The sequence below is a fragment of the Gigantopelta aegis genome, chromosome 11 (assembly GCF_016097555.1).
Source record: "Gigantopelta aegis isolate Gae_Host chromosome 11, Gae_host_genome, whole genome shotgun sequence".
In the NCBI taxonomy this organism is placed as follows: domain Eukaryota; kingdom Metazoa; phylum Mollusca; class Gastropoda; order Neomphalida; family Peltospiridae; genus Gigantopelta; species Gigantopelta aegis.
Genome location: NC_054709.1, coordinates 3,118,929 through 3,146,884, shown reverse-complemented (window position 1 = coordinate 3,146,884; position 27,956 = coordinate 3,118,929). Strand labels below are relative to the sequence as shown.

At 39.5% G+C, this 27,956-nt stretch overlaps 1 protein-coding gene across 2 annotated transcripts; it reads right to left on the bottom strand.

Annotated features, from left to right (window-relative positions):
- Positions 1-26: 26 nt before the first annotated feature.
- LOC121385696 (solute carrier family 25 member 40-like) lies at positions 27-27,541 on the bottom strand. Of its 2 annotated transcripts, none has more exons than XM_041516468.1 (10): positions 27,416-27,541; positions 24,519-24,686; positions 19,171-19,343; positions 14,654-14,721; positions 12,231-12,358; positions 8,207-8,380; positions 6,387-6,496; positions 4,694-4,775; positions 3,312-3,389; positions 27-1,068 (listed from the first exon to the last, which is right to left on the bottom strand). In XM_041516468.1, exons 2-10 carry the CDS (start codon positions 24,619-24,621, stop codon positions 932-934), a joined length of 1,053 nt encoding a protein of 350 aa, XP_041372402.1. In that variant the 5' UTR covers positions 24,622-24,686; positions 27,416-27,541; the 3' UTR covers positions 27-931. The 2 variants fall into 2 exon arrangements, with proteins under 2 accessions (XP_041372402.1, XP_041372403.1); XM_041516469.1 differs by lacking the exon at positions 27,416-27,541 and adding an exon at positions 27,223-27,400.
- Positions 27,542-27,956: the final 415 nt, after the last annotated feature.

Here is a 27,956-nt window from a genome sequence, read left to right as displayed (position 1 = left end):
TATATGCACTTTCCCACAGACACGAAAGCACATACCATGGGCTTTGACTAGCTGTAGTGCACTGACTGGAACAAGAAAAACCCAAATCAGCTTAATGGATCCACCGAGGTAGATCGATCCTGTGAGGCAAGCATCTCAAGCGAGCACTAAACCTACTGAGCTAACTCACACCCCACATTGTTAACAATGTGGCAAACTTACTACTAAATAACGTCTGATTAAAACAATATCAACTAAGCACAACTTTCGTTGTTTCACAAGCTTTTTTAAAACCCAATCCAAGTGAGATTGTATAGCTAAAAATACTGTTATCTATACGACTGTTTCTGGACTTCAACATGCACATGTACTATAGTGTTGCATATAAAACAAATTAAAGGTCTTCTCTCCAAGTTACGAGATTAAAACAAACAAAGCCATTTGATGACTGATCATTTAACGTCACAGACTCTAGTTTCAACCAGTGAAACTGGACACTAAGTTTGTTTAACTTTATAAATGTGTTACCCACTTGGATAAAGTTACAATATACTAAAACAAGAGTCTGTGACATTGAAACAGGGAAATACCCTTCAAAAATAGACTGGAGCTTAATTGTCTCCATAACCGTTACTTCTCACAGGTATATATATATTTTTTAAATGCATTTCGTGGTATTAGAAACACCAGGATGACCAAAAACACTTCAGAAGTACGGCAATGGATTATCTAATCAATAAAATCTAATCAATATTCAATTTCAACTATCAAAAACAGCTCTGTTAGTGACAAATATGTCATAGTGTTTAAAAACTAGGGACTGTCACTTTAAAATAGTGTCTTTCTTTAACTAAACAAAACTATTGGTTTTCATGTAGACCTCCGACTTGAAAATCATATTACAAGTGTTAATCTTTGGTTCAAACACAGTTGTTATGATTTTCGTTCACAGTCACGAATCCAGACGCTTGGGCTCAGATTGGGCTTGTTTGCTCTCATTCAAATTGCGAAAGAACTTCTTGAAGTACTCGTATGAACTGATCATGATGGCACACGCTGGGGCAACCTTGGCAATTCTCGGAAGAAGTCCTGCGAAAAGAGAAATGAAATCTGTGATTTTAATTTGTTCTAAAGCGAGTCTGCTACTACTGAGGTATCCACATTGTGATAAAGATTACAAGAGGGAGGGGGAGATGAGGAGACAGATAGAAAGGAGAGATATAGATGGAAGAGAGGAGAGAGATAGAGGGGAGAAGAGGAAAGAGATAGAGAGGGGTAGAGAAGAGAGAGACAGATAGAGAGGGAAGAAGAGGGAAGAGAAAAGAGGAGAGATACATTGTAGAGGGGAGAAGAGGAGAGAGATTGAGGGAGAAGAGGAGAGAGATAGAGGAAGAAGAGGAGAGGGATAGAGGGGAGAAGAGGAGAGAGATAGAGGGGAGAAGAGAGAAAGAGGGAGAAAAGGAGAGAGACAGAGGGAGAAGAGGAGAGAGATAGAGGGGAGAAGAGGAGAGATAGAGAGAGAAGAGGAGGAGATAGAGGAAGAAGAGGAGAGAGATAGAGGGGAGAAGATGAGAGAGATAGAGGGAGAAGAGGAGAGAGATAGAGGGAGAAGAGGAGAGGGACAGAGGGGACAACAGGACAGGAGAGGGATAGAAGGGAAAAGAGAGGGATAGAGGGAAAAACAGGAGAGGGATAGAAGGGAAAAACAGGAGAGATAGAGGGAGAAGAGAAGAGGGATAAAGGGGAAAGAGTAGAGGGGAGAAGAGGAGAGAGATAGAGGGAGAAGAGGAGAGAGATAGAGGGAGAAGAGGAGAGAGATAGAGGGAGAAGAGGAGAGACAGAGAGGGGCAAGAGGATTGACCGGATCTGGGGAAGAGCACCTATAGATACAGTGGACTCTTGTGTCAACCTGCCTGATCTCAAAGTCCCGTCCAGTGACAATAGCTTGGGCTACATCTGTCTATTTCAGCACTCTGTGTATACTGGTGCATTTCAACTGCCCTCCCTCCCCCTGAATCCGCTTTAGACAGTTAAAAGTTTGTTTTGTTTAAGAAAACCACTAGAGCATATTCATTTATTAATCATCAGTTATTGGATGTCAAACAAATAGTAATTGTGACATATAGTCTTAGAGACGAAACCCGCTACATTTTTTCATTAGTAGCAAGGGATCTTTTATATGCACCATCCCACAGACAGGATAGCACATACCACGTCAGTTTAGACAGACTCTACTTTATATAACACGTTATGTGAGCTGTCATGCTGCATTGTGGGTGCTTTTATACTTAAGTAAATAACAGGGCTTCTCAAATTTTTATAAAATCCACTAGCCATGAGATCAGTGATTTTTAAAATGTACTAGCCACGATTAAAAATTCACTATCCCTACTTAACTTAAGATAATAAATGATAAAATCTTACTAAATAATAGTAATAATCGGATATGTCACCTAAAGACGGAGATAGAGCTTAAAAACACCAACATTGGGGGTTGAGGGTGTGGGCAGAATATTCATATTTACAAAATAGACTTAACTGCAACATTTGACAAAATATTTTCACTAGACGTCGGGCATGGCGATAGTAGTTATTTACTAGTCCAACACTGAATATTCATAGCCATGGGAGTGGGGCTACCATAATCTAGAAGTCCTGCAGTAAATGAACCAGTTAATACTTTAACCTTCTGACTACTGCAGGCCAGATATCTTGCCCGACGTCACGCCAGTCGACATATTGTACACTGTATTCAGTGTATTCCCCAATTCATAGTTCCCGCCGTTTTGCACATGAAACTCACCGGATTTTTCACTATAAAATGGCTTGAAATTTTGAATTCAAACAGTGGTTTTCGGCAAGTATTTTCGCTTGACAACAATGGCGGCATGTCGCGGTCATTTTCAGGGATCGATAGCTGATTGTGGTAGCTAATTTGATAATAAATTTAATAGTTTTACCAACAACGAAAATTACCATATATTGGGATATGAATCATAGTTCGTTTTTAAAAAATATTCTGGTCAGAAAGCCACTGTTATTGGGAATAATGGACATAAATACTGGACAACTGGCCAAAAATGCCCGCAAGTAAACACGACTTTTTCGATTTTTTGCCTAATTTTAATCACCAATAACTGATCTAAAATAACAAAAATTAGAAAATTACACGAAAATAATACTTACCGATTCAAATATGAACTTTATTTTATGTATTTATAAAACATTTACGTGAATATATGTGAGTAAAAATTATAAACTTGTACCCACTCAATGTGGTTTTTGTCAAAAGTTAATCCAGTAAACTAGAGGTTAAGATTCTACGACCGTACCTGTATACAGCGCCTTTACTCCATGAACCTCGTACAGGTTTTTCATCAACACCCAAGTTGACGTGATTTCCTTATTCCCTGTGTAAGAGAAACAAGACATTGGTAGATGAGACAGTCATAGATAAGAAACCCGCTACATTTTTCCATTAGTAGCAAGGGATCTTTTACATGCACCATCCCACAGACAGGATAGTACATACCACAGCCTTTGATATACCAGTCGTGGTGCACTGTCTGGAGCGCAAAATATCCCAATGGGCCCGCCGACGGGCATCGATCCTAGACTGACCACGCATCAGGCATGCATTTGACCACTAGGCTACATCCCGCCCCTATTTTCTGTAACAACACCAATTGATAACAGTCTGCCGATAATACCTTCGGTGGGTTTTCATTAGCAGCAAGGGATCATTCCTACTTTCTCAGACAGGACAGGACAGCACATACCATGACCATATATTCATATAAAAACAGCTTTATTCCTAATATTTTGGAGTTATGGAATGATCTTGACAATTTAACTCAAAATGAACCATTAAAAATTAATAAAAAAGGGAAATCCCAATCCTTCATCTACTCTCTATCTTTATGGAAATCGTAAATGTAACATTATCCATTGTCAGCTTCGTAACTATGCTAGTAACTTAAACTATCATTTATTTTTAAGCCATCTTTCTGATAACCCAAGTTGTGCATGTGGAGATAACTGTGAAGATAATTTTCATTATTTTTATTTCTGCCCTCTGTTCATCAGACAAAGATATGATTTATTTGCATCGTTACGGAATTACCTTGATATCTTAAACATTGATCTACTACTATCCGGGTCAATAAACCTACCAGCGTGAAGAAAACAAATTAATTTTTAAGGCAGTACATAAATATACAGCTGAAAGTAAGAGATTCGAGTTGAATTAACTTATTCTGATCTTACTGCCCCATATAAGGTTAGCTCCAACAATAGGATAATTACTATATTTTTCTCGACTATCCCATTTCTATTCTATCTACTCTGTACCTCTTATTACTATATATTAAAAAATATTAATTATGTTAAATATTTTATGCCATTAGACATTGTTATTACGCTTTAGATATATATATGATTATGAATATTGTCTGATATTCATCTTGTTTAGGATGTCCATCTTGTTTAGGAGAGCACTTTTGATTCTTTTTTGATGAATAAAATATCTCAAAACAAAACAAAACATACCATGACATTTGAGAACAAATTAAGTGTTCAAAGAATACCTGCTGCAGTTTTTCAGACAGGACAGCACATAACACATAAATAAACCTTACATGCAGGTGTCATTATTTCTCAGGTAACCCATGATCAATTGTGAAAAGTTTTATTTCTACAACATGAATAAACTTACGTGCATGCGTCATTATTTCTCCCAGTTCTATCTGTCTGTGAGTTTTGATCACATCAAAGGGTTGTGTCAGAATCGCGGTCATCTGGAGAAAAAAGAAGAAAGGAAAGTTTTATTTAGCGATGCCCTCAAAACCTTTTAATTATGGTCATAAGTCGTAGTGGTTAAGGACCACACAGATAATGAGAGTGGAAATCTGTGGCCGCCACAGCAGCAAGAGATCTTTTATATGCACCATCCCACAGACAGTGTAGTACATACCATGGCCTTTGATATACCAGTCATGGTGCACTGGCTGGAACGAGAAATACCCCAATGGGTCCACTGACAGGGATCGATCCCTGACCAACCACGCATCAAGCTAACACTTTACCACTCTTTCCTAGAACAGCATCCCACGGACAGGACGGAACATACCAGACTGTTATACCAGTTGTGGAGCACTGACTGGAATGAGAAATAGTCCAATGGGTCCACTGACAGGGATCGATCCCAGACCAACCGCACATCAAGTGAACACTTTACCACTCTCTCCTACAACAGCATCCCACAGACAGGATAGAACATACCAGATTTTGTTATACCAGTTGTGGAGCACTGACTGGAATGAGAAATAGCCCAATGGGTCCACTGATGGGGATCGATCTCACACCGACCACGCATTAGGCGAGTGCTTTACCACTGGGCTACCATGGATTTACCCAGGCATTCTGTGGGTCCAAAGAGATAGGAATCTTACCAAAAGAAAGTGGCACTGAAAATTCCCAATTTCTATGCTAAAAATTCCCAATATATATATATTTAATTATGTCTGTTGTAATGAATTAATTCAACAGTGGTTTATGATTTACTCGCAATCATTTTCTCAATCCCATTAGACATGGGACGCTGGTGAAAAATCCTGGGTAAATCCTTGAATACCGGTACATAAGTCAGGGGGGAGTAGCCAGAAATGCCTGGCTACATCCCTCCCCTGATATTAAGATGATCATGACAAACGACAGATAACCTGAGAAATATTAACATAAAATATAAACAGCCCATCACCAGCTGATTTGGTTCCTCACAGCCATGTCTACAAATGTTCTAAACATCAAAGGTACATTTTAAAATAATTTGTTTATAGAAATTTGTCATTTATAAAATTATTGATATCTCTCTCTCTCTCTCTCTCTCTCTCTCTCTCCACTCCCTCCCTCCCCCCCCCCCCCTCTCTCTCTCTCTCTCTCCCTCCACTCCATCCCTCCTCTCCCTCCCTCCCTCCCTCCCTCTCTCTCTCTCTCTCTCTCTCTCTCTCTCTCTCTCTCTCTCTCTCTCTCTCTCTCTCTCTCTCTCTCTCTCTCTCTCTCTCTCTCTCTCTCTCTCTCTCTCTCTGTCAGTCATCAGTGTGTCTGTCTTTTTATCTAAATTAACATGCACTAAGATCAAAGTTTCATCGGACTTATAATTTATGAGACATGAAGCGCAACCTAAAAACATAATAATAAATTAATTGCAAAAGTTGATGCGGTTCGCCTTTTAATGTCCTTTGGTACCCCAGTTGTGCGGCAATGGTTGGAATGGGAAAAGAACCAACTAATCTACAAAGCACCCATGGGGAAAAGATCACAACTGAGCTACATCCCAAACCAATATAAAGCACTGTGCTAATAATAATATTCTCACTTGTGAACGTGTGAGATTTGTTGATACGTACCGTTCCAGAAAATGCTCCAGCCGAAAAACTGTCAAGAAAAGTCATGTCTGCGTTTCCCCGTGTTAACAAAACATACGTTTTCATATTTTCGTAGCTGAACCAATAGAATGCTGTAATACAAAAACATAAGCTTTGTGTTCTAGTTCAACCAATAGAATGCTTTAATATAACTTTTTAATTGTCTCCTAGCTGAACGAATAGAATTTTGCAATACAAAAACATTTCTTACAAAACATGTTTTCATACTTGAACCATTAGATAATTAAAAAGCTTGGATACTAAAACATATCAGACTTATGTTCTAATCACTGTTTAGATTAAAATAATTTAATACAAAAATCTATTTTCATTTTCTTTAGTCTTAACCCAGTGGGATGTTTTAATACAAAACATGTTTCCTTGTAGCTGAACCAATAGAATGACTTAACAGAAACATGTATTTTTATGTTCTCCTTGATGAAGCAATAGAATTCTGCAGTACAAAAACGTGTACATATTCTCAAACCTGAACCAATAAACTTTCTCAACACAAAACATGTGTTCATAAACTCGTGGCTGAACCATAAGATAACACTTACATGTATGTTCTAATCAATACCAAATAAACACTGTAATACATAGACAATAACTTACAAGTTACGAGGATAACACTTACGTTCTAATCAATACCAAATAAACACTGTAATACATAGACAATAACTTAAAAGTTACAAGGATAACATGTATGTTCTAATCAATACCAAATAAACACTGTAATACATAGACAATAACTTACAAGTTACGAGGATAACACTTACGTTCTAATCAATACCAAATAAACACTGTAATACATAGACAATAACTTAAAAGTTACAAGGATAACATGTATGTTCTAATCAATACCAAATAAACACTGTAATACATAGACAATAACTTACAAGTTACTAGGATAACATGTACGTTCTAATCAATACCAAATAAACACTGTAATACATAGACAATAACTTACAAGTTACTAGGATAACATGTACGTTCTAATCAATACCAAATAAACACTGTAATACATAGACAATAACTTACAAGTTACGAGGATAACATGTACATTCTAATCAATACCAAATAAACACTGTAATACATAGACAATAACTTACAAGTTACGAGGATAACAATTACGTTCTAATCAATACCAAATAAACACTAATACATAGACAATAACTTACAAGTTACGAGGATAACACTTACGTTCTAATCAATACCAAATAAACACTGTAATACATAGACAATAACTTACAAGTTACGAGTATAACACTTACGTTCTAATCAATACCAAATAAACACTGTAATACATAGACAATAACTTACAAGTTACGAGGATAACACTTACATTCTAATCAATACCAAATAAACACTGTAATACATAGACAATAACTTACAAGTTACGAGGATAACATGTACGTTCTAATCAATACCAAATAAACACTGTAATACATAGACAATAACTTACAAGTTACGAGGATAACACTTACATTCTAATCAATACCAAATAAACACTGTAATACATAGACAATAACTTACAAGTTACGAGGATAACACTTACGTTCTAATCAATACCAAATAAACACTGTAATACATAGACAATAACTTACAAGTTACGAGGATAACACTTACGTTCTAATCAATACCAAATAAACACTGTAATACATAGACAATAACTTACAAGTTACGAGGATAACATGTATGTTCTAATCAATACCAAATAAACACTGTAATACATAGACAATAACTTACAAGTTACGAGGAATTACTCATTATCTGTCCCGAGTGAAATTAATGTTCTTTACCTGAAAACGGAACGTCTTTCATAAGGGTTGGGGCCAGGCCTCGCCAAAGGGAGAGCACTCCTCTGTTGTTGATGGTTCGCCTAACGGCCTCGCGGATCTGTTTGTACGTCAGTTGTTCCGACTGCATCTTGGTACGGATCATCTCCATTGGACTTATCAAAGAAACAGCCCACACTGACATAAGTATAAACAAAATCACCAATTCAGTAACAATGCAACATGTAGCCGAGTGTATTTATATTTAGTAACAATGCAACATGTAGCCGAGTGTATTTATATTCAGTAACAATGCAACATGTAGCCGAGTGTATTTATATTCAGTAACAATGCAACATGTAGCCGAGTGTATTTATATTCAGTAGCCCAGTGGTGTAACTCTCTCACTTGATGTACGGTCTTTCAATGCAACATGTAGCCGAGTGTATTTATATTTAGTAACAATGCAACATGTAGCCGTGTATTTATATTTAGTAACAATGCAACATGTAGCTGAGTGTATTTATATTGAGTAACAATGCAACATGTAGCCGAGTGTATTTATATTTAATAAAAATGCAACATGTAGCCGAGTGTATTTATATTCAGTAACAATGCAACATGTAGCCGAGTGTATTTATATTCAGTAACAATGCAACATGTAGCCGAGTGTATTTATATTCAGTAACAATGCAACATGTAGCCGAGTGTATTTATATTGAGTAACAATGCAACATGTAGCCGAGTGTATTTATATTTAGTAACAATGCAACATGTAGCCGAGTGTATTTATATTCAGTAACAATGCAACATGTAGCCGAGTGTATTTATATTTAGCGGATAGGTAGGGCTGGATGTAGCCCAGTGGTAAAGTGCTTGCTTGATGCACAGTCATTTTGGGATCGATCCCCGTCGGTGGACCCATTGATCTATTTCTTGTCTCAGCCAGGAGCAGGACGTAGCCCAGTGGTGTAACTCTCTCACTTGATGTACGGTCTTTCTGGGATCGATCCCCGTTGGTGGACCCATTGATCTGTTTCTTGTCTCAGCCAGGAGCAGGACGTAGCCCAGTGGTGTAACTCTCTCACTTGATGTACGGTCTTTCTGGGATCGATCCCCGTTGGTGGACCCATTGATCTGTTTCTTGTCTCAGCCAGAAGCAGGATGTAGCTCAGTTGTAACTCTCTCACTTGATGTACGGTCTTTCTGGGATCGATCCCCGTCGGTGGACCCATTGATCTGTTTCTTGTCTCAGCCAGGTGCAGGACGTAGCCCAGTGGTGTAACTCTCTCACTTGATGTACGGTCTTTCTGGGATCGATCCCCGTCGGTGGACCCATTGATCTATTTCTTGTCTCAGCCAGGTGCAGGACGTAGCCCAGTGGTGTAACTCTCTCACTTGATGTACCGTCTTTCTGGGATCGATCCCCGTCGGTGGACCCATTGATCTATTTCTTGTCTCAGCCAGGAGCAGGACGTAGCCCAGTGGTGTAACTCTCTCACTTGATGTACGGTCTTTCTGGGATCGATCCCCGTCGGTGGACCCATTGATCTGTTTCTTGTCTCAGCCAGGAGCAGGACGTAGCCCAGTGGTGTAACTCTCTCACTTGATGTACGGTCTTTCTGGGATCGATCCCCGTTGGTGGACCCATTGATCTGTTTCTTGTCTCAGCCAGGAGCAGGACGTAGCCCAGTGGTGTAACTCTCTCACTTGATGTACGGTCTTTCTGGGATCGATCCCCGTTGGTGGACCCATTGATCTGTTTCTTGTCTTAGCCAGAAGCAGGATGTAGCTCAGTTGTAACTCTCTCACTTGATGTACGGTCTTTCTGGGATCGATCCCCGTCGGTGGACCCATTGATCTATTTCTTGTCTCAGCCAGGAGCAGGACGTAGCCCAGTGGTGTAACTCTCTCACTTGATGTACGGTCTTTCTGGGATCGATCCCCGTCGGTGGACCCATTGATCTGTTTCTTGTCTCAGCCAGAAGCAGGATGTAGCTCAGTTGTAACTCTCTCACTTGATGTACGGTCTTTCTGGGATCGATCCCCGTCGGTGGACCCATTGATCTATTTCTTGTCTCAGCCAGGAGCAGGACGTAGCCCAGTGGTGTAACTCTCTCACTTGATGTACGGTCTTTCTGGGATCGATCCCCGTCGGTGGACCCATTGATCTATTTCTTGTCTCAGCCAGGAGCAGGACGTAGCCCAGTGGTGTAACTCTCTCACTTGATGTACGGTCTTTCTGGGATCGATCCCCGTCGGTGGACCCATTGATCTATTTCTTGTCTCAGCCAGGAGCAGGACGTAGCCCAGTGGTGTAACTCTCTCACTTGATGTACGGTCTTTCTGGGATCGATCCCCGTTGGTGGACCCATTGATCTATTTCTTGTCTCAGCCAGGAGCAGGACGTAGCCCAGTGGTGTAACTCTCTCACTTGATGTACGGTCTTTCTGGGATCGATCCCCGTTGGTGGACCCATTGATCTGTTTCTTGTCTCAGCCAGGTGCAGGATGTAGCTCAGTTGTAACTCTCTCACTTGATGTACGGTCTTTCTGGGATCGATCCCCGTCGGTGGACCCATTGATCTGTTTCTTGTCTCAGCCAGGAGCAGGACGTAGCCCAGTGGTGTAACTCTCTCACTTGATGTACGGTCTTTCTGGGATCGATCCCCGTCGGTGGACCCATTGATCTATTTCTTGTCTCAGCCAGGAGCAGGACGTAGCCCAGTGGTGTAACTCTCTCACTTGATGTACGGTCTTTCTGGGATCGATCCCCGTCGGTGGACCCATTGATCTGTTTCTTGTCTCAGCCAGGTGCAGGACGTAGCCCAGTGGTGTAACTCTCTCACTTGATGTACGGTCTTTCTGGGATCGATCCCCGTCGGTGGACCCATTGATCTATTTCTTGTCTCAGCCAGGAGTGGGATGTAGCCCAGTGGTGTAACTCTCTCACTTGATGTACGGTCTTTCTGGGATCGATCCCCGTCGGTGGACCCATTGATCTATTTCTTGTCTCAGCAGGTGCAGGATGTAGGTGCTCTCTCAGGGTCTTTCTGGGATCGATCCCCGTCGGTGGACCCATTGATCTATTTCTTGTCTCAGCCAGAAGCAGGATGTAGCTCAGTGGTATAACTCTCTCACTTGATGTACGGTCTTTCTGGGATCGATCCCCGTTGGTGGACCCATTGATCTATTTCTTGTCTCAGCCAGGAGTGGGATGTAGCCCAGTGGTGTAACTCTCTCACTTGATGTACGGTCTTTCTGGGATCGATCCCCGTCGGTGGACCCATTGATCTATTTCTTGTCTCAGCCAGGAGCAGGACGTAGCCCAGTGGTGTAACTCTCTCACTTGATGTACGGTCTTTCTGGGATCGATCCCCGTTGGTGGACCCATTGATCTATTTCTTGTCTCAGCCAGGTGTGGGATGTAGCCCAGTGGTGTAACTCTCTCACTTGATGTACCGTCTTTCTGGGATCGATCCCCATCGGTGGACCCATTGATCTATTTCTTGTCCAGGACAGGAAATGGTTTAGGGTGGGTTGGAGAGGGGGATTGCCCACGCTCGCATGTGTAAGGGAGCACAACCAGCCTGACCCTGGTTATACTTTGCCCCAAGTAGCTTTAATACACATAAAGAAGAAGTTTGTTTTGTTTAACAACACCACTAAAGCACATTGATTAATGAATCATCGACTATTGGATGTCAAACATTTGGTAATTTCTGACTCGTAGTCATCAGAGGAAACCTTCTACATTTTTCCTAATGCAGAAAGGGATCTTTTATATGCACTTTTCTCACAGACAGGAAAGCACGTACCATGGCCTTTGACCAGTTGTGGTGCACAGGTTGGAATGAGAAAAAAACCCCAATCAGCTTAATGGATGCACTGGGTGGTTCGATCCTGCGACACAAACACTTCAAGCGAGCACTCAACCGACTGAGCTAAATCCCACCTCTACATATAAAGGGAAATAAGCAAGAATTAAAAACGCTGGGTCTATTTTATGGTGCACTGGTTGGAACGAGAAAAAGTCTGAGTCTACTCACCTCGAGCAGAAGCTCCAGCAACCATGGGCTTCCACCAATCTGACCGTTGTCCATCCTGGTACTTCAGGACAACCTTCAGCTGCTCGTAACATGAGAAATAGATCACGGTCGCGGGAATGGCCATCACTCTGAGGTAAAAAAAAAAACACATCAGTTCTTCACGTTTTAAAAAGATCAGGTGAGTGATAACTCACTTGCCTCAAAAGCTCTTGGCCTGGTGCTTATAAAACGTTTACAGTCTAGACTCGAGACTCTAAAGAGTCTGAAGATGTGGACGTCATGGTAACGCCATACAAATCATATGCATGTGACATCTTTAGAGATCGAGTCTGGTTTTATAAGCATGGGCTCAGATTACCAATTAGAATTCTATTGTTGATTCATAAGACATGGTTCATACAGAAATTTCAAACCTAAATTTAGGGGCTTTTTAGGGTCAATGTAAGTCAAATTTAGGGACTAAAACTTTGCTGTCCGCTATATGCAATGACATTCAAACTTGACAAAATAATGGGAGTGTTTGAGCGGGCCGTCGGAATCGACAGAGAACTGTCCTACATATTTTCATAAACATAAATACGTAGAATCCACATAGGCATAAATGTATGATTGAATTCAGATAATTTTAAAATATTCTGTTTTATTTAGTTTGCAGTGAGATTAAGACTCTTGATAAGTATTTTAGAAACGTGTTTCATTTTAGAATGACCAATCATGCACTCCCCGAAAGTTACCAACAATACCAAACATTGGCGATGTTTTATGAATGAATCATTGGTATTATTTTGGCATTGTTTACACACCAACGTTCAAGCGAGCACAGAGATCAACAAATGAAAGTAGATATCGATGTATTTTTGGCAATTTATTTAATGTTTCCGGAAGAGAAAAATATCTATCGATTTCAAGGCTTATATGGCCCAATTTAGGGTCTTTTGTGAATGTGCCCATAAAATATAGGGCTTTTTAGGGCTAGACCATCAAAATAGGGACTTTTTAGGCCAACCCTTCAAATTTAGGGCCTTTTCAAGCATGTGCGAACAAAAAAGATATTTTGAAAAGCATAAATATAAAGGTAAATGTAAATATTTCTAACTTACAGTAAAAATAAAACAGGCATTCTGAGAATAGTGCTAAAGCAATGCAAATTCCCTTACCGGGCCCAACAAATTGTCATATCTCCTAAGTTCAAGGGCCATAATTCTGAGAAAATGAGTAAATCGCCATGAAAGTTAAACATGATCTGTAGCAAAAGTTAAAAAGTCTGTTTTGTTTAACAACACCACTAAAGCACATCTATTTATTAACTGTCAGCTATTGGATGTCAAACATTTGGTAATTTTGATATACATATATATATATAGTCTTAGAGAGGAAACCTGCTACATTTTATCACAATCTAATTGAAATTAGCTTCTCTATTGCATGTGGATCTAACAGCAGCCAGTTGGAGCTCATGTCCATTCGGGATTATGCCAAGGGTATACAAAAGTATTGGGGTGAATTACGAAGTATGCCAGAAACTAATTTCAATATAAAATTTGTTCCAAGACGAAAAAGAAACTGATGGTATAGCCATAAAATCTGTTTATACTAGTATACAATCCAGAGTTTATTACTGCACTTTTCCCCCTGTTTTTTAATGTTGAAATAGACCCAACAAGTTCACCTATTGCATTAATAATCTCGCCCAGTATTTTTAGAATTGGTATGCTCCCGAATAATACTATAAAGGGTGAAGTGTTTTTGGTCGATAGTTAAATTGTTATTTATAGATGAAATGTCACCTGGACATGGGAGTCAACGCAATGTTGTTAGATCTACTGGTAGACCAGTAGAGCTAATTGTAATCAGATTGCATTTTTTCATTAGCAGCAAGAAATCTTTTATATGCACCATCCCACAGACAGGATAACACATACAACAGCCTTTGATATACTAGACATGGTGCACTGGCTGGAACAAGAAATAGCCCAATGGTTCTTTTTAAATATGCCCAATACTTATGAATAATTCATTCTTTCTAGTATATTTAGATTACCCAGTTTGCCTGGAGTATTTCTTTACTCAGTCTGGCTAGTCTATGTTCTTTTCATTAGGTCAGGTCGGGTCAGAGAGTTTTAATGTGCACATTCAGAACAAGCTGTCCAGGACAATCAAATCGTTTCATTAGTAGCAAGGGATCTTTTATATGCACCATCCCACATACAGGATAGCACATACAACAGCCTTTGATATACCAGTCGGGGTGCACTGGCTGGAATGAGAAATAGCGCAATGGGCCCACTGACGGGGATCGATCCCAGTCCGACCACGCATCGAGCGAACACTTTACCACTAGGCTACGTCCCGTTCTGCCTCTCCGATAGCATGCACCATACAGTTCAACTTTCTCTGTGGTTTTTTCTTCAACTTAAACTTACAGAGTTGGTGGCAAGCCACTCCACAAAGATCCAATTCCTTCTGTTTTGACAATCTTGACAAACGCATCCTGAAAAACAAAATGTATGTACCGTAAGCTTTTGAAGAAGGGAAAAATATCTGATGGGTTTTTACAGGAGTTTTTATTATTACAGTATCATTTTGTTTTTAAAGTCATCAAAATTATAAGAAGTAATGTAATATAATTATACCCCTCTGCATAAACAGACGTCCATTCTTTGTATTTTCTATAAGAAATGTTTGGGGGGTTTTGTGCATTTATTGATGTACAACAGTCACAAATTGTATAAAATCAAGTAGCATAGCAAAGCGATTTTATACTAAATCTGTGACTGTAATACATCAACATACTCACCAAGAAATGACAAACTCTTTTAATAATTTAGTTAAAAATGCACAAAAATGCCAAACTCTTAATAATGTAGTTAAAAATGCACAAAAATGACAAACTCTTTTAATAATATAGTTTAAAAAACACAAAAAATCTGTTTCTAACGTCCTTTCCATAACATTTCTTAACTAATGACATCCCACTTGATACAGGGGTGAGGCGTAGCCCAGTTGTACAGCGCTCGCTTGCGCTATTTCTCGTTCCAGCCAGTGCACCACGACTGGTACATGAAAGGCCGTGGTATGTGCTATCCTGTCTATGGGATGGTGCACATACAAGATCCCTTGCGGCTAATCGAAAAGAGTAGCCCATGGAGTGGCGACAGCAGGTTTTCTCTCTCAATATCTGTGTGGTCCATAACCATATGTCTGATGCCATATAACCGTAAATAAAATGTGTCGAGTGCGTTGTTAAATAAAACATTTCCTTCCTTCCCATTTGATGTAATGACATCATCTTCTGAGGTTTATTGAAGGATAACATTCGTTGTCCAATCAGAATACAGCAAATCATATATAACGGCGGGAAGTGTGTACTTATATTATCACCATAACTGACACGTAACCTGAATATCTATTCCTGTCTTACGTTAATCCCTGTATTGTTTATCACCACAGCTGACACGTAACCTGAATATCTATTCCTGTCTTACGTTAATCTCTGTATTGTTTATCACCACAGCTGACACGTAACCTGAATATCTATTCCTGTCTTACGTTAATCCCTGTATTGTTTATCACCACAACTGACACGTAACCTGAATATCTATTCCTGTCTTACGTTAATCCCTGTATTGTTTATCACCACAACTGACACGTAACCTGAATATCTATTCCTGTCTTACGTTAATCCCTGTATTGTTTATCACCACAGCTGACACGTAACCTGAATATCTATTCCTGTCTTACGTTAATCCCTGTATTGTTTATCACCACAACTGACACGTAACCTGAATATCTATTCCTGTCTTACGTTAATTCCTGTATTGTTTATCACCACAACTGACACGTATCCTGAATATCTATTCCTGTCTTACGTTAATCCCTGTATTGTTTATCACCATAACTGACACGTAACCTGAATATCTATTCCTGTCTTACGTTAATTCCTGTATTGTTTATCACCACAGCTGATACGTATCCTGAATATCTATTCCTGTCTTACGTTAATCCCTTATTGTTTATCACCACAGCCGACACGTATCCTGAATATCTATTCCTGTCTTACGTTAATCCCTGTATTGTTTATCACCATAACTGACACGTATCCTGAATATCTATTCCTGTCTTACGTTAATCCCTGTATTGTTTCTCATCCACCTGACCAATGTCACATTATGGTAGCTCCACTTCCATGATGGGCTAGTACAAAACTACTATTGCCATGCCCGATGGCTAGTGAAACAAAAGTTGTCAAATGCTGCATTTAAAGGCACACTGTCACGGATTTAAGGACCTTATTTCTCTAAAAATGGATAATAAATAAAAATTACATTAATTGTTGGAAACCAAATCTAGCTATCGCATCACCTTAATTGAACCTCTCGGCAATTTTAGCTTTTGAATTATGGACCATTGCCATAATTCAATTATTTTTACAAAATTACATTAATAAATGGAGTATGGTGGTTATGAAGATGGTTGAATAAAGTACATTTAGGGACAAATCAAAATATTTTTGTTCAGGTAATACTTTGTTAAACCATTAAATAGGTCAGTGGTCTATGACAATATGCCTTTAAGTCTATTCTAAAAATACGAATATCCTGTCTCCACACCAACCCCCAATCTGTTTTTAAGCTCATCCCCCCTTCGGGTAGGGGTACAAGAGCATACAGAGGGCATAAAAATCCATAAATCCCTTGTGATGCTTCTACAATGAATTTATCTTGCCAACATATTTAATTACAAGATTTTCTTCAAACACATCAAGGTGCATTAATAATGTTCAAACAAAAAAAAATTCAACAGCAACATCATGTACCCATTTTAGTGTTATTGTAAGGAAAGCAAGAAAGAAATGTTTTATTTAACGACACCCTCAACACATTTTATTTACGGTTATATGGCGTCAGACATATGGTTACGGACCACACAGATTTTGAGAGGAAACTCTTTCCAATTAGCAGCAAGGGATATTTTATTTGCACTTCTCACAGGCAGGATAGCACAAACCATGGCCTTTGTTGAACCAGTTATGGATCACTGGTTGGTGCAAGTGATTTACACCTACCCATTGAGCCTTGCAGAGCACTCACTCAGGGTTTGGAGTCGGTATCTGGATTAAAAATCCCATGCCTCGACTGGGATCCAAACCCAGTAACTACCAGCCTGTAGACCTAACCACGACGCCACCGAGGCCGGTTCTGTTATTGTAAGGAGATTTAAAGTGACATCATTGGAATACTGACATAATTCAAATTCAAAATTAGCTGTATTATTACAATGCTTCGCCATATTAAAATGCTCGCTTTTCTTCGATTTCATTTTCCGAGTGGTTGGTAAATTGTTTGACAGCCACATTTTATTTACATTGGTAACAGACGAATTAATACATTAAAAAAAGAAAGAAGTGTTTTATTTAATGATGCACTCAACACATTTTATTTACGGTTATATGGCGTCAGACATATGGTTAAGGACCACACAGATTTTGAGAGGAAACCCGCTGTCGCCACTACATGGACTACTCTTCCGATTGGCAGCAAGGGATCTTTTATTTGCGCTTCCCACAGGCAGGATAGCACAAACCATGGCCTTTGTTGAACCAGTTATGCAAGTGGTTTACACCTACCCATTGAGCCTTGCAGAGCACTCACTCAGGGTTTGGAGTCAGTATCTGGATTAAAAATCCCATGCCTCGACTGGGATCCGAACCCAGTACCTACCAGCCTGTAGACCGATGGCCTGCCATGACACCACCGAGGCCGGTAATTAATACATTAATACAATAACATAAGTTGGATGTTACTGGTGGGGTATAAGAGATTTTGACTCTGCCCAAGCGGGGTATAAGGGTTTTATCAAAGCCTAAATAACCAATGAAATTAGAGTATGTTACATGAAGGCAAGATAAATTTGATTATTATTATTAGAAAAGTTGTATTAAAGGCATATTGTCACAGACCACTGACCTATAAAATGGCCTAACAAATTATCATCTAATAAAAATAAATTTGATTTCCCCCTAAATGTACTTTATTCAAACATCTACATAACCACCATACTCCACTTATTAATGATATTTTGTGAAAATAACAGAATTATGGCAATGGTCCATAATTCAAAAACTAAAATTGCCAAAGAGGATTGACATGGATTTCACTCCATCAGGGTTCAATTAAAGTGATGCGATAGCTCGATTTTGTATTAAAAAATTAATGTAATTTTCATTTATTATCCATTTTGTGAGAAATAAGGTCCTTAAATCCGTGACAGTATGCCTTTTAAGTACTGGTAGTGCTAGTGAATTTTTAATCACAGCTAGTAAACTTTTAAAATGACTGATCCCATGGCTAATGGATTTTATAAACATTATAGAAGCCCTGTAGACATAATCAATGAGTGCATTACAGATGGTGCATATAAAATCTCCCTTGCTACTAATAAAAAAATGTAGCATACATGTATATTTGACATCCAATAGCCGATGATTAATAAATCAATGTGCTCTAGTGGTGTCGTTAAACAAAACAGAACTATATGGTAAAATCACCCACTCAAACATTATCACTAGTCCTTTACAGTACTTACCCACCCCTCTCAAAATAAGTGATAATTTCTGGGTGTGCCCTCAACTTGTCAAATGCTGCATTTACATATTTTGTAAATATGAATATCCTGTCCCCCTTTCCGCCACCAATCTTAAGGATTTTTAAGCTCAGTTTCCCTCTTTAGGCGACATATCGGATTATTATTAGTAGTAAAATTGTATTTATTTAAAGTACGGCTAGTGAATTTTTAATTATGGCTAGTACATTTTTAAAATCACTGATCCCATGGCTAGTGGATTTTTTATAAAATTCTAGAAGCCCTGAGTACCCATCCCCCCCCCCATTACAGTACCTCTTCCCCTACAATAAGTGATAATTTCTGGGTCTGCCATTACCTGCACCCCAGTGAAGTGTCCACCTTTCCTGTACCACTGTGCCTCGGCCACCTGGCCATTGACGCAGGCACAGACGTGATCCATGAGTCCGTTACAGTACATGAAACACATCCCCTTGGACAGCGGCTTCTTCTGGGCCTGCAGTCGAATTCGCACGACATCGAAAGGTGTAACTACAAAAACATGTACAAACATACACAGTCAGTTTTCTCATTCTACCAGCACAGTTAAAGTTTTGTTTTGGTTAATGACACTGCTAAAGCACAATCATTTATTAATCATCAGCTACAATCATTTATTAATCATCAGCTACAATCATTTATTAATCATCAGCCACAATCATTTATATATCATCAGCCACAATCATTTATTAATCATCAGCTACAATCATTTATTAATCATCAGCTACAATCATTTATTAATCATCAGCTACAATCATTTATATATCATCAGCTACAATCATTTATTAATCATCAGCTACAATCATTTATATATCATCAGCTACAATCATTTATTAATCATCAGCTACAATCATTTATTAATCATCAGCTACAATCATTTATTAATCATCAGCTACAATCATTTATATATCATCAGCTACAATCATTTATTAATCATCAGCTACAATCATTTATTAATCATCAGCTACAATCATTTATTAATCATTTATATATCATCAGCTACAATCATTTATTAATCATCAGCTACAATCATTTATTAATCATCAGCTACAATCATTTATTAATCATCAGCCACAATCATTTATTAATCATCAGCCACAATCATTTATTAATCATAAGCTACAATCATTTATTAATCATCAGCCACAATCATTTATTAATCATCAGCCACAATCATTTATTAATCATCAGCTACAATCATTTATTAATCATCAGCCACAATCATTTATATATCATCAGCTACAATCATTTATTAATCATCAGCTACAATCATTTATATACTCTTCAAAAGAAGAAACGCAAAACCACATTGTCGTAACATTTGGAGAATTGATTTAATTATTGAATGGTGAGTCCGATAATTACCAAATGTTGCAGGATTGTTCACAATTCACTCTAGTCCATTGTGAGTAAGTGATAGGACACACCACCAAGGTCAAGGTCATCTGGAGTCAATACCGGGTGTGGCCTCCGCGTGTGTTGACAACTGCCTGGCACCGCCTGCCCATTGAAGCAACCAGAGTACGGATGATGTCCCGGGGGATGGTGGCCCACTCGGCCTGCAAGCCTGCTGCCAGCTCGGGCAGGGTCTGGGGCTGTGGTTGTCGCTGTCGGAGGCGTCGGTCCAACTCGTCCCATAGATGCTCAATTGGGTTCAAATCCGGTGATGTCGATGGCCAAGGAAGGACATTAATGTTGTTGTTCTGTAGGAAAGCCGTTGTGAGACGTGCTGTGTGAGGCCTGGCGTTGTCATGTTGGAACACTGCGTTGGCGTTGGCCATAACTGGAACGATGTGTGGCCGGAGGATCTGGTCAGTGTAGCCCTGTGCATTCAGGTTGCCCTGCACGTGGACCAGGTCAGTTCTGCCAGTGTGTGAGATGGCTGCCCACACCATGACACTACCCCCGCCGAATCTGTCCACTTCCTGCACGCAGTTTGCCGCATAACGTTCACCACGACGCCTATACACGCGACATCTTCCATCATGACGTCGGAGCAGAAATCGGGACTCGTCACTGAACCACACCTGTCTCCATCGCAGTTGAGGCCATTGTTGATGAATCTGGCACCACTGCAGTCGGAGTCGACGGTGTTGTGGTGTTAAGATGACACCTCGAACTGGACGTCTGGCACGAATTCCTACCTCATGTAGGCGGTTCCGTACGGTCTGGTCGGATATCCTGCGCAAACCTGGTATTGCTGCGGCTGTGGAGGTGGCAGTAGTCAATCGTTCCCGAAGGTGGCGTACCCGGATGTAGCGGTCCTGCCCGGGGGTAGTGACCCGTGGTCGACCGGATCTAGGGAGGTCACGTGTTGATCCATGTTGCTGGTAACAGTCCCACAGTCTGGAGATGGTGCTTGGGGACACATGGAATGCCCTGGCAACGGCCGTTCTGGATTCGCCTGCGTCTAGTCGGCCGATGGCATTGTTTCTCTGCGGTTCACTGAGACGTGGCATGTCCTGGATTGTCAACTGTCGGCCAGATACAGAGGCCAGGCAAGCGAACACCCTGCACTTTTATACTGTCGGTGTTCATGTTGCATGTGCAGACAACGCACGTGCAGTGGTGACATGGTTTGCACGTGGCTGCGTTTTTGCGAATATTCACATTTTGGAACTTTATTGTACAGTAGCTGCGTTTTATCGAATGTAACCGTGGGAATGTGTTTGGGACATGCAATGACCTTATATTCACAAAGCATGAACCGGTAGGAAACATAAAATCGGAGTTATAACCCATTTGTACCCTTTTGCGTTTCTTTTTTTGAAGAGTATATATCATCAGCTACAATCATTTATATATCATCAGCTACAATCATTTATTAATCATCAGCTACAATCATTTATTAATCATCATCAGCTACAATCATTTATTAATCATCATCAGCTACAATCATTTATTAATCATCAGCTACAATCATTTATTAATCATCAGCTACAATCATTTATTAATCATCAGCTACAATCATTTATTAATCATCAGCCACAATCATTTATTAATCATCAGCTACAATCATTTATATATCATCAGCCACAATCATTTATTAATCATCAGCTACAATCATTTATTAATAATCAGCTACAATCATTTATTAATCATCAGCTACAATCATTTATTAATCATTAGCTACAATCATTTATATACTCTTCAAAAGAAGAAACGCAAAACCACATTGTCGTAACATTTGGAGAATTGATTTAATTATTGAATGGTGAGTCCGATAATTACCAAATGTTGCAGGATTGTTCACAATTCACTCTAGTCCATTGTGAGTAAGTGATAGGACACACCACCAAGGTCAAGGTCATCTGGAGTCAATACCGGGTGTGGCCTCCGCGTGTGTTGACAACTGCCTGGCACCGCCTGCCCATTGAAGCAACCAGAGTACGGATGATGTCCCGGGGGATGGTGGCCCACTCGGCCTGCAAGCCTGCTGCCAGCTCGGGCAGGGTCTGGGGCTGTGGTTGTCGCTGTCGGAGGCGTCGGTCCAACTCGTCCCATAGATGCTCAATTGGGTTCAAATCCGGTGATGTCGATGGCCAAGGAAGGACATTAATGTTGTTGTTCTGTAGGAAAGCCGTTGTGAGACGTGCTGTGTGAGGCCTGGCGTTGTCATGTTGGAACACTGCGTTGGCGTTGGCCATAACTGGAACGATGTGTGGCCGGAGGATCTGGTCAGTGTAGCCCTGTGCATTCAGGTTGCCCTGCACGTGGACCAGGTCAGTTCTGCCAGTGTGTGAGATGGCTGCCCACACCATGACACTACCCCCGCCGAATCTGTCAACTTCCTGCACAAAGTTTGCCGCATAACGTTCACCACGACGCCTATACACGCGACATCTTCCATCATGACGTCGGAGCAGAAATCGGGACTCGTCACTGAACCACACCTGTCTCCATCGCAGTTGAGGCCATTGTCGATGAATCTGGCACCACTGCAGTCGGAGTCGACGGTGTTGTGGTGTTAAGATGACACCTCGAACTGGACGTCTGGCACGAATTCCTACCTCACGTAGGCGGTTCCGTACGGTCTGGTCGGATATCCTGCGCAAACCTGGTATTGCTGCGGCTGTGGAGGTGGCAGTAGTCAATCGTTCCCGAAGGTGGCGTACCCGGATGTAGCGGTCCTGCCCGGGGGTAGTGACCCGTGGTCGACCGGATCTAGGGAGGTCACGTGTTGATCCATGTTGCTGGTAACGGTCCCACAGTCTGGAGATGGTGCTTGGGGACACATGGAATGCCCTGGCAACGGCCGTTCTGGATTCGCCTGTGTCTAGTCGGCCGATGGCATTGTTTCTCTGCGGTTTACTGAGACGTGGCATGTCCTGGATTGTCAACTGTCGGCCAGATACAGAGGCCAGGCAAGCGAACACCCTGCACTTTTATACTGTCGGTGTTCATGTTGCATGTGCAGACAACGCACGTGCAGTGGTGACATGGTTTGCACGTGGCTGCGTTTTTGTGAATATTCACATTTTGGAACTTTATTGTACAGTAGCTGCGTTTTATCGAATGTAACCGTGGGAATGTGTTTGGGACATGCAATGACCTTATATTCACAAAGCATGAACCGGTAGGAAACATAAAATCGGAGTTATAACCCATTTGTACCCTTTTGCGTTTCTTTTTTTTGAAGAGTATATATCATCAGCTACAATCATTTATATATCATCAGCTACAATCATTTATTAATCATCAGCTACAATCATTTATTAATCATCAGCTACAATCATTTATATATCATCAGCTACAATCATTTATTAATCATCAGCTACAATCATTTATTAATCAACAGCCACAATCATTTATTAATCATCAGCCACAATCATTTATTAATCATCAGCCACAATCATTTATATATCATCAGCCACAATCATTTATTAATCATCAGCTACAATCATTTATTAATAATCAGCTACAATCATTTATTAATCATCAGCTACAATCATATATAATTATATATCATCAGCTACAATCATTTATCAATTACCAGCCAGAGCTGGCCCTGAGTGGCCTGTTTAGATATAGGATGTAAGTAAGTTGCATGTACTCAGGCTTCTAAAAAGTGGAAGACCGATAGTTTTGTTCGCGCGTCGCTTGCAGGAGTATTTTATTTATTTTTTTTTATTTTTTTTTAATCACAGAAACCCTGTTACAGTAAGACCTGTCCCCAACCAGGGTGAATATAAAGGACATGCAGTCAACATGACCTTGATATATTACATATAACAGGTTTTCAATAAATTCTAAAGTAACTTGAGGAATAGCTCTAGAAGCAATACAAAAAAAAGCCCCAGTATAATAGAGGAAAGAATACAATTTAGTATACAGATATTAATTTGCAATGAAATAAAACTATCGCTGGTTGTGTAAATGCAAATTCTTCAGGAGTAGAAAATTATAAAAAAGAAAGCTCAATAGTAAGTACTTGTAGTTGTTTTTTCATTTTAAATAAAAAATCAATGGGAGGTAAGAAAAAAACAGAGGTCCTGTAAAACGTTTTTTTTTTAGTAACCCATTTTTCGTTCACGCACTGAATTTATGACATCATTTACATCGTCATGACGGGTTACGTTAAAACAAAATGGGTTAGCTGAATTTGTTTTTGCGTAACTGATAAATGGTTTATGCAAATTGCCAAGTCTCGGAGGCCTGTGTACTTACCAAACAGTGATGTAAGAAAAGCACCGCTGCATGAGGAAATCATCTGCTGGATGGGGGTGATGAAAATCCCATGACGAGTTGATTTCTTGTATTCCTCCGTCATGTTGGTCTGAAGCTTGTTCTGTCTGTGTAACAGAGTGGTTCAATTCCCATAGCTCTTGGGAAAACCTGTATGAAGGAGAAGAACATTTTTAATGGCTTCTCGGGGGATCAGGTTAAAACGGCACAACTACCAAAACGGAACCATTTTTGTTGGCAAAACGGTACCAATTTGGCGAAAACGGAATTTAAAAAAAATAAAATAATAATAATTAATATACATGTAGGACCTAACAGTTGAAAGATCTATGCATAGAGGATATTATATGAGTGTCCATGACAGACGATGTTTACGACACGAGTGCCTAAATTATCATATTTCCCGAGCGAGAGCGTAAACATTGTCTGTCATGGACACGAATGTAATATTCTGTTTATTACCGTAGAACTGTCTTGCTAAATGAACATTCCAGTCATTGTTTACAAACTAACGTTTCCTTAACGGCGGAGTAATGTTTGTTCACTGATGTCTTGAAAACCAAATCACAACCTGTTCTAAAGTTACGTGATATTTATACGCCCATAAGTAAAGAGTACACATGTATCAACAGCTGTAAACTGTAAAGCATGTGTATACTAAAAAGCAAACAAATACACAGTAATTGAAGTAATTAGTTTTGAATTTGAATGACGTCAGTATTCCAATGACGTCACTTTGCATCTCCTTACAATAACTATAAATTGGGTACATGACATTTCTGTTTTAAGAATGCTGGAAAAATTCCAGTGCAAAATTGCTATTGAATTTGTTTTTTTTGAACATTATTAACGCACCTGAATGTGTTTGAAAAAAATCTTGTGATTAAAACATTGTACCTTTTAATAAATATGGCTTTCAAGTGAAATTACGGTAAGATATGCTACATTTATTATGTACGAAGCCAAAACAAGGGTGCGAAAAGTGACTCGTCGACCTTAGTATAGATTTCTAACAGTTGTGAATGTTATATTCATAATTAAGTGTTTGATGTGTCACAACTACATCGTAATATAATACAAGTTAATGTTTTATTAAATTAATTAAAAACACGTATTTGTCATTACGGCATGTGATCAGCTTACACTCGAAATAAAAATGTAATAATGAAGAAAGTAGTATCTGTGGAATGTCGTGTCAGCTAATCAGAAAGAAATGTACTCTTACAACAGCCAATCGTTAAACGACAATGTCAGGAGGACATACGATTTAGTTATGACATACGAGGGAAATCGTACGATAAATATGACCCTCGTTATGCTGTACCTCGTAGGTAATAAATTATGTTATGTCTGGTCTGAACATCCATTCCGTCCCTGAGATACTTACAATAGTCTGTCCCATCCTCCTACAAATATGTTTTTTGTAAATAAGTTTACATAGTTAAAGCATTTTATTTATTTTGTTTGTTCATAAAACACAAGAAAAACAATATATAAAAGGCACCTAAAAATAATAACTGTTATTGAACTTAGTAAATTACATTAGTTGGTGCATTTTTCAGTCGGGCTGGTCTAAATAGGAAATTTTAAAATAATATTAACTTCAATATATTAAACTATTTATAATTCAAAGCCTTGGGGGAAAGGTTGGCAAAGGGGTGGGCCTTGCGTCCAATTTGGTGTACGTTCAAACAGGTGAGAACCCAAGGTATATCATCATTCACTTGTAATGATTCTTGTTCCGTTTTTGCATCCATTTTCGCTATAATCCCTTTTCGGAACATTTTAAAATTTCAAGATAGCATTTAGATGTCAAATATGGTAATTGTGATATTTCGTCTGGTGTAGTGTTTCCAAATATGTCCAGGCCCTAAGTAAACTAGAATTCCCTCAAAACCAGATGTTTTTAAGTACCGTAGTCCATTTTCAAATTGAAATTGAACTTGGCCCGAAAATGTATGGTAGATCATACCCTGCAGTCATTCCACAAAGCAACCGTGTATTGTTAGGATATATATACATGTTTCATTAAATGTTTTCCAAAATTCATTTTACTATTATTTCTGACCCAATAGTGATTGTATTTTGGTCAGGTCAGAGAGTTTAACGTGCACATTCAGAGAAAGCTGTTGTAGCGCACGCCTTGTATTTTGTAGTCTCTCTCTTTTTGAATCAAATATATAACAAATATGATCAAGTTAAATGTGCATGCATGAAACTCAACCAGGGTTGTCTCAACCTCTTAAAAATAGATTTTAAAATAATATGAAATAATATAAAAAATACTAAAACTAATTTTTTAAATACATATAAGAAAAGAAAAAAATTTGTTATTACTATTTATCCCTTCTCTCCTTTCATTCCTTTGAGTGCCATTTTGACACTCCAATATTTATCTTGCCAACCTCACCTATATTTTCCCCATCAGCTAGTTAATATGGATACAATATATTATATTTTATTCTAAATCCTAGCTGAAATTGTGATAGCGTTTAGGCTTTACCTCAATAATATTAAAATTGCACTATCATTGCATCATAATTCAATTCCAAATCATAAAATTTCATAATTAACTTTAACTTTTTTCTAAATTTTATTTTATTTTTTTTAGATAAATTGCAATAAAATTTACATAGTTGGCTACAATGTTAAATGATCAAACTAATTAAAATCCTAGAGATCAAACTTATTAAAATCCTAGACGTCGAAGAGTGTCACTGTACAGTTATGCAGATCAATGTGGATGTTGATAATTCCGATATAAATTCTGCTGCAGATTCTGTCTGCCGTCACTTCTCCGGTAGTTCCCCAGAAAATCGGTCGTTTACCTGCGACCGTTTTGCAAACAACACCTATCTGGTACATTCGTGTTAGCATACCTAAAACACGCTCAAACCACATGCACATTGTGCGTCTTCGTATTTGTTGATAGATTCTGACCCCTACACCAAAGTCCCCTTATGTAAATTATGAACTGGTATGTAAATTTCAGTCACGTTTTTCTATGTTATTTAATGTTTGTTTAACAGAGTGCTCTCCTCTTGTTCAGACAGAAACTGACAGTACTGTTATCGATGAAACAGATCACATTAAAATCTTGTCCTAGGACGAAGGAGCCGGCGTAAGTCGACACCTTCGCCCACGCTCGCTTGATGCACCTTCGCCCACGAAGGGGGCGGGACGTAACCCAGTGGTAACACGCTCGCTTGATGCACCTTCGCCCACGAAGGGGCGGGACGTAGCCCAGTGGTAACACGCTCGCTTGATGCACCTTCGCCCACGAAGGGGGCGGGACGTAACCCAGTGGTAACACGCTCGCTTGATGCACCTTCGCCCACGAAGGGGGCGGGACGTAACCCAGTGGTAACACGCTCGCTTGATGCACCTTCGCCCACGAAGGGGGCGGGACGTAACCCAGTG